Source organism: Opisthocomus hoazin, chromosome 5 (genome assembly GCF_030867145.1).
Source record: "Opisthocomus hoazin isolate bOpiHoa1 chromosome 5, bOpiHoa1.hap1, whole genome shotgun sequence".
NCBI lineage: Eukaryota > Metazoa > Chordata > Aves > Opisthocomiformes > Opisthocomidae > Opisthocomus > Opisthocomus hoazin.
The window spans coordinates 10,715,826-10,729,838 of NC_134418.1; the positions used below are offsets into that span (position 1 = coordinate 10,715,826).

A 14,013-nucleotide genomic window follows, 5' to 3' on the forward strand; every position below is an offset into this window, starting at 1 on the left:
TACCAAAACTATGTTAACATAGACAAAAGAATTATTAGTTCATGTGAAATGGATTAAATTTTCCAAAGAAAGCTACATAGAAGCTTAGTGTTTGTATGGGTTTATGCAAGTTTTCCATATACGCAGATGTATATATGTGTAGACATAGGGAAAGGAAGAGTATATGGAAGAAGAAGAGCCAAAAACTTCAAGGGTTCGCAAAACTGTTTAGAAATGAGCTGTCTTCATATGCAAACTACAGTGCAGAAGTTTTTCATTACATCTCAGAATCAGACTCATTATCACTCTCATTGCAAAGTGGATTTTAAAAAGCCTTCATTAAACATTCAGGTTTGAATATTTTAACTTTGGGCATTAAGATCTGAATTTCCTGGGTACAAAGCATTGTTTAGTCCTAGTCTTTTCAGATAAAAATAGTAGATGACATAATAAATCAAATCCATACTTTGGAAATAGACAAATACAAGAAATGCATATTTTTTAGAGTAAGTCTGTCCTGGTTTTACAAACTAAAAAAAACCTGGAGTTTTTTACTTCAAAAGTCTAATTAAAACTAAAAGATAAACCAAGTAGATTTTTTTGGGACAGCAAATATGCTGTATTTATGATTAATCTACTGTATATTTCAATGTTTTTTCATGAAATGTTTTATGAGCCTGTGTTTTCACACATACGAAAGATAAGCTCTACACCCTAAAACCAGCTTGTGTATAACAGTTAGGTTAGGGCCATCCCTATATTTCTTGAAGTCAAAATATATTCATCATGATTTGGAACACAATCAAAATATTCTGGTTTTACACATTTACTCTCCCCTTGGTATTTACAGTGTTATTTAAACCTATATTTCATGTTCTCTAGACTGGTGGCCATGGTTTAATTTGTGAAATGTCAATAGTGGAACTACGCGAACGCCTCGCTCTACTCAAAGAAGCACAGAAGGCAGCAGAGGAAGAGAAGAGAGACCAGATAATTCATGAAAAACAAGCTAAGGAACAACTTCTTCTAGACAAACTCGACCAGATTTGCCTGTTCAGAGCAGAACTCGGACGAGCAGCTGCTTTAAAGTCAGTATAAAACAGCATGTGACATTTAAGACATTGCAACATTGTTAATATTGTGCTAGCCCCTTGAGGAGAATAACAAGCAGGGAGCAAAACACTGACCTTTTATTAATCAGTATGACTTTTGTCAAGGATTACACTGGGGCCAGGATTTCCTTTTTATTCTTGAAAATAATTTGCATCAAATTTAACAAATCTTTTTCATGATTTATGGCTGAAGATACTCCATAGGCTAGTGTTGACAGTATTGCCCCAGGATTCAGAGCCAATATTATACTTTGAGAAAGAAGTTCTGCCTTTCTTCTGTTCCTTTTCAGCTAATCAGAACTAATTTGATGTTACTGGAATCATTCTAGCTTGCCTCTTTAAGCGGTTCTCATTTTCATCTAAACCAATACATTATGGCTATAGTTTTCTTCCTTGAACTTCATTTGTTATGTGAAAAGGCAGGCTTTATTCTAGAAGTTAAAAATATTTTAGGAAGAAGATTTTCTGATAATAATAAGTTATAAATTAAATACAGCAGTAGATCAAAGAGAAAATTCTTTGCTTACAGGCTTTCCAATCAAATTCTATATTCATTATTAATATGTGTTATTAATTATCATATTTATTATTCATTGTCATAAAGGATACACGTTGTCTTTCACCTTTTCCCTTTTGTGGGTTTCAGAGGTGAGTCCTTGTCTAGCCATATTTATTTTGCCAATAGATGTTCAGACTGACATTCTGAAGGCATGCTCTACCAGGCTAAAAAAACAGGTCTTCAGATATGTCTTAGATTCACGTTTATTGCTGAGATACTGAAGGTGGCTTCTTAGAGTTCAGTTCATGTTATTGATTTATCATCCAGTTCTAAATTGCAATTACGGAAGGCAGTATTGATGTATTCATTTAACTAGTTTTCACTAGTTTCAGCTCTAATTTGGTTTGTTGATGACAGTTAACCTCCAAAGACTGGGGTTTTACTTTGTTAGTACTTAAGAAGATAGTTTAATGAATTTAATGAATCAATAACTGCAGCTGCAGTGGATTGACTGCATAGATCAGTGACCCTCTCTTCTATGGCATATATCAAGAAAAGATTTTAAGACTGAAGAACCTGAAATGGAGTTGGAGCTGGAAATATACTCTGATTGCTCAACAGTCACTGTTGTGAAAGCCTGTGGGAGCAACTCCAGCCACTGCTTTCCCCTGGAGGTGCACGCTAGGCAATAAGAACTTGTATACTACATAAAACCTGTTTCACTAGTAACTACTTCAAGAATTGTTTGTTATACTAGGTGTGCAGTCTGTGAATTTCGTATAGTGCTGGATTCCTTTAAAACAGACTCTTTGGCTTAATTCAGATCTAAAACTGTTCTGATCCTGAAATAAGCTCTGCTTGAATCAGAAGTTAACTTTGAGTCACTTCATGTCCTGACATTTGAAATGTTTTTTAGAACAGACCAACATGCCAAAGACGGTAGAATCCAAATGAAATTAAACACTTAATTTGCAAGCTTCTAGTCAGACTCATGATAAGTAATACAGTAATTTTAGTGGGGCCTTGTTTGCTCTCCAAATAAAGAAAATACAAAGTTTCTTTATAGATGTTATAAGACATTTCCTTTCATGGCTCCCAGGCAATCTATGTATGTAGCTTGGGACCATCTACTATAAAGGGCATCACCGAAGTATACCAGAAATGTTATTCTTTGGGAGTGTATTTAATGCATTTTCATCTAGAATGCAGATCTATGGTGTTATTTCTGTTAATATGGAAGTATGGCATGCTGGCCTGTTTACAAATGCTAGACACTTTGCTGCAGCTTTTATTTCTCTCTAAACAAACTATAGGCTTTTCGTTTAAAACCTAATTTACAGATCCTGAATCCTGAAATACCTATCAAGTCAGTGTGAGGGATTAATTGCTGGGTTGTATTATTGATACACTGCACAGGAGATGTAAAAAGCAAACTTTTATGTTTACGGAATTAATTCATAATTACAGGGGTAGAGTAGCAAATCTTACTAATGGTCCTCGTAAGATAGCCTTATGCATTGATATAAAATTACATGCTGTATCTTAAATTGCATTACATTGGAGGCTACTGCTAATCAGCTGAAGTATGGCAGCTAAGCTTTGCTAAACAAATGTGCTTTAGTTAGTCTCAGCTGGAGTTTAATTGGGTCCCTACCAAGCAGGTTCCTTTCAATATCATTTACAAACAGACATACATCAACACAAAAGAAGCACAGTGAGCAAGCATATAATGAGCTATATTAAACAAAATAGGAAACGCAACATGAAAAATTACAGAGACATCAGCCTTTAATAGACCGCAAGCTATGACATCCATCACAGCAGTGGCTTTGCAAGTGCTTGCAGAACACTTAAGAATAAATTCAGTAGGGATGTAGGACATCCCTTTAATTGCTAGAATTTCACACAGTCTGAAAATCAGCACTGGCATGTGAAGCAGACAAACATTTGAGTTCTCAGCTTTCAAACATGAGCACCAAAAGATTATGAGTGTTTGAATACATGCTAAAGTACGAAAGTTGTGTGCCTGTATACTTCAGGTACAATTCCCTTTCATTCCAGAGAGGCTACATTTACTACTCCAAGTAATTTAATGCACTGAGAATCAAGCAACAGATCAAACCATTTGGTGCTGAGGCTCCGTCCATCCACATCAGCTGTGGTTGGGGGGGGTTTACTCTGGGTTGAATTCAGTCTGGTCTTGGTCGTGTTCTCACCATTCACGTGGTTTAAGGCTGTCCAGAGGAAAGTCATCTCACAAAACTTCACATACTCAGTTCCTCACTCCTCTGCAAGCCTGTGTAGCGAACACCACACTATCCTTCTGTTTGTCTCACATAGATGGCAGCAGCACATCCATATCCCATCAACCACTGGCACATACCTAGGGTACAGAGAAGCCAGCCTTATTTCTGTTCTTGCTCATGTTCCTGCCTTGTTTTCTGGCTCATTTTCAAGTGACGCGACGGTGCCTGCTGCCCAAACCTCCACACCTCTCCAAGTCAGGGCAACATCCAGGTGAAGGTAGCAGCTGCTGTTCCAGGGTGGCACTCTGACCTGACACTAATCCTCCTTGACTTCCGTGTATATGAGGAAGAAGTATCAGAAAATTGTTATGAGGAACAAGATGCACAGGCTCCCACCAACACAAAACGTTACTACATCCTGGTCTCGCACTGCAGTAACAGTGTTGTGTGTGGGGGTCTCAGCACTGGATGACAAACGGTGGCATGTTTGCAGAGGTGGCAAAGCACTCCTTTCTCTTCCTGCCACTGCCAGTGCTCAAACTCCTCCTTGACAAGGGGCTCCGACCACACACCAGTGTAACACCTTTCTCTTGGCCTGAACCGGGGAGGGATGGAAATAGCGTGAGGCCAGCCATGGCAGGAGGGAAGGCTGGTTATGAGGAGGGAGAAGAGAACAAGCAGAAGGGGTGCTTGTGGGTGGATGACCGTGACAGTCCTTGCCAAGCAGAACAAGCTCCCTAAAGCAGGTGTTCCCTGGAGTGCCCAGGTCTGTCCTAGCGGGTCAAAGGCCTTCTGGGCAAGGAGGGAAGAACAAAGCCCCATCCTCAAAAACCTGTAAGACATCCTGGCAGCACAACCCTGTGATGGAGCACGCAACTGAGGGAAGGGGCAGACAGCACATGGAGGTGGAAAGATTTAACAGGGGAATATATGCCATGCTATTCCAGTGGGTGGCAGTTGCTTCAGATCTTCAAAAACATAGCCTAGAGTAATGAAGAAAGCTGAATAATTAGCAATATAACGGACTTTGGTTTGGTGCTTCATAATATTTGTGATTTCACTATTTTCACAAATTTCATAAATACTTAGAGTTCAGTATGTGTTTGCAATATGGAAGTGAGATTTAGTTTCTCAGTCCCTACTGCTGGTAATAAATTCTGCACTAGCATTGAAACAGAAGGAGGAAATTCATCAGCAATGATGGACCAGAAATTTAAATATGTGAAGAGAGGCTGTAAAGAAGACAGAGCCAGGCTCTTCTCAGTGGTGACCAATGAGAGGAAAAGAGGTACAAGAGGAGGTTCTCTCTGAACATCAGGAAACACTTTTTTACTGTGAGGGTGACTGAACGCTGGCGCAGGTTGCCCAGGGAGGTGGTTGTGGAGTCTCCAGCCTTGGAGATGTTCAAAAGCCCTCTGGACTCGGTCCTGGGCAACTTGCTTTAGGTGGCCCTGCTCAAGCAGGTGGGGGTGGACCAGGTGACCTCCAGAAGTCCCTTACAACCTCAACCACTCTGCGATTCTGTGAATGAACTTCGATTATACAGCTTCATAATCTTTATTTCAAACAAGGAAAACACTGTTACGAATAACAATCACTTCCATACCTAAAATTAGGTGCTTAGTAACTTAATTGTTTTGGAAGAGAGTCAGATTTTGAGTGCTTAAATCCCTCACATCAGTACAAAATAGTAATCAATCTAATAGTGTAATGTTTTAATTGTCAAAATAATGACTGCATTAACAGTGAACTGTTAACAGTTAGATACGTTCATTTTCCTCACTGCAGTAACTAAGATAGTGCAGGACAGAAACCAGGCAAGGTACTGTGAAGTACACACAGCCCTAGTCACCAAAACTGAGAGTATGAGGAAATAATAAAAAAAAAAGTTCATTGCACTATAAGGCAATCCTACTTCTGCTTTTAAAAATAGATTTGTGTTTACTGCACAAGAGTCCATTTTGTAAGCTGAGCTTATAAATACAGTCCTAGCTGCTCAAGTTGATATTTTGGTGCCTAGAATGGTCAAGTCGACGTTTTCACTCCATCTCCTATAAGTATTGCATGAGTTAAGAGCTGTCATACGTCCGTCTCCTGAGACATCTGATGCACAGCTGGAGTTTGAAAATGTAAATGATGAGCAAAATGTGGATTTTAGCAGGAATCCTCTGTGCAAATCTTCAGATTCCCCATTTTTTAAACACAGCTGAGAAGACCAACTCCAACTATTCCAAGTGTTTTCATTTCCTACAGGAAAACCTTTAATGATGAATTGCTACTTCTTCATTTATAGGCGGATAATCTACCGGACCTAGAGGCCATTTGTCCAGATGCTAAAACTGCAGGGCAGATAGTTAAATAATTACAAGGGATAAGTAAATAAGAAGATGCTGGACTGCCAGACTCCATGACAAGTTTGTAAAATGTGAACCAAAAAAATACTTTTATATTTTTAAAATTCATTATATTTACTAAGGAACTCATTGAGACAACACATATGGGATGTCCACTGTGGTTTATGATGCCTGGAATATTATAGAAAGACACTTACATTTTACCCATCACTGATGGAATGTGATGGGATGTGGATGTACTTCAGCACAGTGAGCCAAAATCTTTCTGCTGTTGACTGTACACATAGCTGACACAGAAAGTGAGAAAGAGAATGAAATCAGTGATAAAGAAATTTTCACTGTCTTCTTTATATATCCATATTCTGTTGAATCTTTCATTAATCCCTTACTTTTCCTCCTCTGAGTAGCTTATACGTACGCCCTACACTACTACAAACTTCCATAAGCACATTCAAGAATCTCATCTCATTCCTTAACACTAAAAGGCACTTTCTGACAGGGTCACTAAGCAAAAGCTAGAGTTTGTTAAAACATTTCAAATACATAGGGACTTCAAAAATATTACAATTTTTTTCAAAGCCTTTGGTAGGGAAATATTTTTTAATTATGGCAGACTCACAAAGGGATAGAAGACTTTTGTCTGAGACCAAAAGAAAAGAAAATTAACAAATTCTCTTTTGGACTAAAGATTTGACATCACATTTTAGGAACTAGTATGATTCTTAAAGAATGGTTTTCATTCAAGGTGCTCATTCAATACCAGTAGCGGGTAAATAAACTTAAAATTAAAATGATTTCTGCATTTTTTTCATAAACTATCATATAATTTTCTATTGAATCTGGAGAGGATTTTTCTAACTATATACTACCCCATTCTGGCTGGCTGTTACCTCACTTCTTTGGGAAATACGTGATACGGAGTGACAGAGAACTTAGGAGCTTTTTCACTCTCGAGTCTTGAAAGTTCTCAAATGACCAACACAGAAAAACAGAATCTTCAAATTTCTTTTTTCATTCCTTCTCCTCTTTGAGTTTCTGTTATGATATGGTGTGACATCTGAAAATCTATGGGGTTGGCAGCTTTTTGGAATAGTGTAGATGACTGACACATGACTTCATGTAGAAGAGGACTGAATATTAGTCTGAGGATAAGCAACTATTTGCAATGTTAATTCAGAAGCAGCTGCTGCTGCTTCATGATGTTAAACCTCTTGCTGCATTTCCTGTAATTGTATTTACAAGAATCTGGATTTGCATGTAATGAAAGGTTTTGTTGTTTATTCCCACTGACAATATTTAATCGTCAAGTGTTTACATGAAGCCTTATTGTTATATTCTCCTATATCCCTTGGAATGCAATGCCTTGTTACAATGCAAACAGAAATAATCCATGTTCTCGATTAGATTAAATGATAGTACATAATTTTTAGATTGACAGAATAGTGTTAAAAAATCATGTCAGTGTAGCAGAGTACGTCGCAGTATTAAGGGGGATTAGGAATTGTTATCCTAACCAGACAGCAGGTCGCCAGCAGCAGAGAGGTTCAGGAAGTGTCTCAGGAAATGCGAAGCCAAGCTAAACTGTGCCCCATGTTTAGAGTTCACAGCCACATACCAAAATGTAACAGAGGTCAAATCTCCCCTTCATCCAGTTCCTGTGGATTCGGGAACTCTTGTCCAGAATGGCTGCTCTGAAGAATACCTCCTATTACAGAAAGTTTCCTATCAGCAAAGATAAGGCTAGCAAGGCAGACAAAAGCCATCTCCCCCAAGATGACAGAAGTGTTTGGGGCCCTGAACCTTGACACAGACACTGTTTAAGGCAAATTGGTGGTTTTAGCATCAGAAGGAACTTCTTCTTTCTTCCCTTTCCTCCAGCTCCTTGAGAAAAGTGTGCCTTATATTCAAACACTGTGGCATAAGACCCAAGAGATAAGGGAAGAGTTCTGTTGTAAAACATGTCCAAGAAGCAACCTGTCTGTGAAATTACTGCTGCCACCATCAGAAAAACAGTTACAGTATCAGCTGAACAACGCCCCAGTGCACTCTGTTTTTGGTCATTTGGAGTCTTAATCTGGTTTCCAATAAAAGCAATTGTAATGTTGTACTACCACATCATAAAAGGACCTTTTACAAAATTTCCTTGCTTGCTGAAAGAAGGCATCAGATCTAACCTGGTTATATATTACATAATTATTTATATTCTTTGGTAGATCTGACACTTTAGCTCTGAATTTGGCCAGAGAATCACAGCTGCTCATGACATATTATTAATACTACAGCTTGATCATACTTAGCCAAATTCAAGGGCAATGTTGAATAAAAGAGAAAGCTGGATGTTAAGTGAATCACTGCGTAAGGTGATGTAGCCTACATGAAGAAGTTGTGAGTAAATAGTGCTAGTTGGGTGAAAGTATGCAAAACCAGTTAAAATGTAAACTCCAGAGGACAGAAAAGTAGCTACAGTAGAAGGAAAGAAAAAAAAAAGGAAGACTATCCAATAACCTCTCTCTTGTGCCTTACTTTTATGCTGCACAGAGTGCTATCAGTTTATGCTCACCTAGACCCACTAACCTTAATTAATACATCACCATCCCATAGATTCTGACTCTGGGCATTCAGATTACACAGAAAAGAATATCTATCATTTGCCAAGGAATACAGCAATTGAGGTGAATACTAATGATCTTATAAGGGAAACTCCATAGCTCTCACAGACAAAAAGCTGCAGTACTATCACAGGTTTTGCACGTGTTTTTTTTAAAGAATGTCATGTCAAGCTTGAAATACTTCAGGTACTGTCATCATGGCATCCTGTGGGAATAAATTATTCTATACTGTTTAGTAATGCTTCTATACTGTTTAGTAATGCTGGTCTGTAAACAACAAGAAGCGAGCTGTGAATACCACGTTTGGACTATATGATTTAAACCTGTTTTGAGTCTAGCTGGTTCCCAGAAGCAAGAGCAAATTCATTATTATCAAGGTAATACATGCTCAGGTGGATTTATTCTGTGGGTTGATATTATTTTACCTTCTCATTGCGTCTTTTTGATTTTGCAGGCAAGAAGAAAAGAAAAGAAAGCCCCAGTCTGGTGAAAGGCCTGTGAAAGATGAACGCATTTTAAACCTGCAGAAAAAGATTGTAGAAAAAAAGATGGAGCGTAAAAAGCAAGCTGGACTCTTAAAGATTACTCCTCAGAAAACCAGCATTGCATCAAGGAAGGTCTGGGATTTACATATGGACAAAAGCTCTGCAATAGTCCTGCTGCTCACAGACCTTTGCTCCACTGCCAGCCCTGGCAGGAGGGACCAAGGCAGATGGTGCCAGACACGACTGGCAAGAGCAATGCCCTGCTTCCTGCATAGGCATGATTGCTCCAAAGCATGGCCTTGACCTCACCTCTCATCACGCATTCTGTTACCACAGAGCAGGGCTCAGCCGTACGACACCTAGCTTCCCGCTCTTCTTGCCACACACTCTCATCCCATCAGAACAGCATCTTACCCCGTCTCTAAGTCCCGTCGTTTCCAGCTTCCTATCACACACATCCCATTACACCAAAGCGGGATGCTCACACCCTCTCTCACCCATGGCATGTTCCAGTTTTCCAGTTTATCATTCCCATGGTTTTTACCTCACCTTTTCTCAGCCTGGTCCCACAACATCAGACGGAAGCACCAATAGCCCTGTGGGCTTTGTGCTGGTTCATACTGGTTGTGTTTCCTTGGCAAGTGTCTAAAGACAAGCGGTGAGGAACTGCTGCTCCCGCTGCTGCTGCCACCTCTGCCATTGCCTCATACATGCCTAACATTTAGAAGCAGTTCCTATACCAGTAATAGCACGTGTACCATAGCATATGGAACACTGCAGTGAATAGTCATGATGGGATCACTTTTTAAAAGCTGTACTAGCCCAATGTAAAATTAAAACTAAATCTCCCAGTTGTTAAAGTAATAATAACTCTTCACCTGTTTTGCGAGAAAGTTAGTTGAAGCTGAATTCAATGAAGAGGAAAACTCTGTTTTTCAAGTGTGTGTAGTTTAAAAACAAAATAGCACAGTCTTCAGAGTATCAAAGTTTCCTGCCTTCAGAATCCCCAATTCAGGCAAGCAAAACATTTAGGTGCTTATATAGACAGCTAGGTCTATCCCTTTTAGCAAAGAAAACACTGAAGACCTATTTGAAGAAAGTTTTTCCTAAATTGGGATGGCTTTCTGAACTGAGTTTTGAGCACAGGCTCAAGCACTTTGCTGAATGGAGTCCAGAGAAAAGTAAAAGCAATAAATGCAGACTTCAAAGGAAAGCAGCCATATAATTACAAATGTGAGACATTTTTAAATAAACAAAGAGAAATTATAAATTCACAGCTAGAATTTTTGACTACCTGATGCGGGTCTGTATGAGTGCCCTAGTGTCACATGAATGAGCAAAAAAGCCAGGGTCTGAAAGTTGTTTTAGTGTTAGATTTTGTCTTTTTCTTGGGCTTAGCTTTACACAGTAAGTATCTTAAGATGTCACAGTGCTTTTTGCTCAAATGTTAAAGCATCTGTAAAAAAAAAAAAAAGAAAAAATAGAAAAAATTCAAAGTTACTATAAATTATGTAGCTGTTTTGGTGTATCTTCCATCAGTGCTGTTCAGCTCTGCATGACCCTCTCCAAATGTTATCACAGGGAGGTGACTCCGCTCCGGTCAGATATGTTCATCAGCATCTTTATTCTAGTTGAACTGCATATCGCGGAAAGTGGTGTTAGCATGACTATAGGAGAAAATTCCTCCCTTAGTTGTAACGCAGTAGGTATCTGGAATTCAGTTTGTAATTCTACCTTTTAGGCTCATCAGTAAGTAGGAAAAAAAGTGACACTAACCCCTTGTATTAAAGTTACAAGTCCAGACTGTGGCTTCAGTTACATTCGTGATGGCCCTTTAGGCCCAATGGGTTTGTGCTGATATAAGTCACAGTAACATTTGTTTGTAAATGACTATTACATTCTTAATAAAACAGAATTTATATTGCAATTTGGAAAACTAACCATAAGAAAAACTACCATTAATGAAAAAAGTGTCTTTTTGTACCATTTTAAGCAAAGAATCAGATGACAAAGTAGCAGTTTTCTATTTGTTCTGAGCTTTTTTGGGAATGCTCCCTTGTGAACCCAGCTTTTGAATCAGAAAACCAGTAGAGTCTGATAGGATTTGTGCAACTGCTCATTTACAGCTTCAAGAATAAACTGTTAGCAAAGAAAGAACGTGAAGTAGCAGCATTGGAGCAAACCATCCAGATGTAGTTTTATCTTGATTTAACATTTTGTGGAGTTTTGCAGCTGTGTTTAATTAATCTTAAATTGGGCAACCCACTCAAGTTGCCTTCCTATTCACCATGCCCAGTTTGACGTTGACAAGTTTCCCAATCACGTTAGCAAATAAACTGTGTTGCCAGCCAGCCAGCTTATCAAATAGAAGTTCAGTGTATCCTCTAAAGAGAACCACTTCAGTCTCTGCAGTCTGATCATTTGTGTGTCTTTTCTGCAGGATTCATGGCAATGGAACCATTGGAAAGAAATGGAAGAGAGTCGGGAACGACAGTTCAAGAATCTTCAACATGGCTTCATGGCCAGAGAAACAGCTCAGAAAATGGCTGCCTATGAGGCAGCAAGAAGTGGAGCCACAGCCTGTATATTGCGCTCTGAAGTACAATAAAATACATTTGGAAGAAATTCAGGCCTGCTGGAAATCTCCCAGTGTGCCTATTTACTACAAGGTTGAATATTAATCTTTATTTCACCTTTACAGCGTAATTAGAAAAACATTGGTCATAGAGGCACAATAGAATAAAAATGTGTTTATTTTTTTGTAATAGAATTTTATTTTTAAGCTATAATGATACATATTTTTCTGTTAGAATCAAAAGCTTTAAGAAACCCAAACCTTGCCATCAGAGCTCCTACAGCAGAACGGCCACTATCTGGGTAAGAATGTTGAGATCTGTATTTCTGTTATTGTATACTATGCCACGGTTTGCTACGCTCATCTTCCAGAAGAATAAAAACAAGGGAAAAAAAGAAGCAACATTTGTTTATCAACGCATCTTTTCAGAAGGCACGGTCAGCCGAAGTTCCTAACATGTCTTCTTACATGACAGTAACTGTAAGAGGACCATCAGTTTCAACACTGGTTTTAGAGGATGAGGGAGAAACTGTTTAGGAGGGTTAGCGGGTGTGATAGCCTTCAGGAGGCAAAGTCTAGATTCAATGACCCAGACAGATCATCCCTCTATTGCTATTCACAGATGTGAATCCCTTCAGTCTTTACACAGTGGAAGGAGAACATAACATTGCTTGATCTCTGTAGGGAGCTGCTTCCAGAAAAAGTCAAAATTCTGGTACTCACCTAGAAGGTAATTTGCCCTCTATGACAATTTCTATACTGTGTAAAACAGCCTTTAAATCACAAGACTTATTCTAGGCACAAAGCCAAGAAGGATATAAATCTGAATTAAAATCTGCACAGCAGCAAGACTATGTAATGTATTTCTGTTTTAACTCCATGCCACTTACTAAGTGTTTAATTAGAGCTATTGCAAATATTTAAATTGAAGAAGACTGTCACTGACATTAGAGTCAGGCAGCTGCTTTTAATGCTTTCACATTACATTTCCGGCTTTTTTTCTGAAGGAAGCCTAATAGAATTCTTTTGTTGCCACCTAGCTGTGAAGATCACTTCCAGAAGCTAATAAAATGTGCTTTGTCTTTCATGCAAAGGAAATGCCGCAGTAGTCCATGAAAGTAACGCAGGACTCGTGCTCAGTAGGAAGAGTTAAGGAACATAGGAGAGTGAAAAGAAAGAATGATAGCAGAACTACAGAGAAGAGGGAACTATGATGCTATGTCTAGTAGGGGATTGTAATAGCTTAAAATGAGCAGCCCTTGATGGCAGGGAGTTTATCTTCCTTTGTGGCTGTTCAGCATTCTGTTGCATTGTATTCCAGAACAACAAAGCCAGGCGGTGACTGTGACACCTCGGTTTTCCAGAGGCTAGCAATTAACAGGGCTGACAGTCATCATCTGGGATATTGCATAGCTGAATATTTTCTCTTAAACTTTTTGATGTTTTGAGAATTTTTTTTTTAATCATTATTAAGTAAACAGATAGGCAGGTGTATTTAGGAAGGTAATATGGAAATTTGAAAAACCCATCATATGGCATGTTTCTTCCCCTGTGATGTTGGACCCAATTTTCAAAATTCTTACTGAATTGCAATCAAGCTGATTCATAACTATTGTCTTCTGCATATTTTCCCTGCTCTCAAATGAAAGGACTAAGGAACAGAGGAATCTCAGTAATCCAGCTGTGGCATTTTTACCTTCAGAACTCACAAATAGTCCTACAGCTACTTTAGGATCTGATGCACAGTCATCTTCAGAATCAATGTTTTGAGGAACGAGTCGAGAGCTTACGGGTAAGAATTAAGGGACAGGCTCATATGGGTGACACTGTTGAGGGTGCTTACTACAGGCCTCCTGATCAGGAAGAGGAAGTCGATGAGGCCTTCTACACACAGCTGAAAGAAGCCTCACAATCACAGGCCCTGGTTCTCATTGAGGACTTCAACCACCCTGATATCTGCTAGGAAGACAACACAGCCAGGCACACACAGTCCAGGAGGTTCCTGCAGAGCATTGATGACAACTTTTTGACACAGGTGGTGGAGGAGCCAACGAGAAGAGATGTGCTGCTGGACCTTGTGCTGACAAACGAAGAAGGACTGGGTGATGATGTGAAGGTTGGAGGCAGCCTTGGCTGCAGTGATTACGAGATGGT

The 14,013-nt window shown here is 39.1% G+C and overlaps 1 protein-coding gene across 1 annotated transcript in view; it reads left to right on the plus strand.

The window, feature by feature from the left end:
- CFAP99 (cilia and flagella associated protein 99) overlaps nt 1–12,347 on the plus strand; it is a 64,317-nt gene extending 51,970 nt beyond the window's left edge. The window contains exons 13-15 of the mRNA XM_075420390.1: nt 862–1,067; nt 9,254–9,416; nt 11,725–12,347. Of these exons, the coding sequence (XP_075276505.1) occupies nt 862–1,067; nt 9,254–9,416; nt 11,725–11,892 (537 nt within the window). The 3' untranslated portion in view covers nt 11,893–12,347. The remainder of the gene's footprint in view (nt 1–861; nt 1,068–9,253; nt 9,417–11,724) is intronic.
- The last annotated feature ends 1,666 nt before the right edge of the window (nt 12,348–14,013 follow it).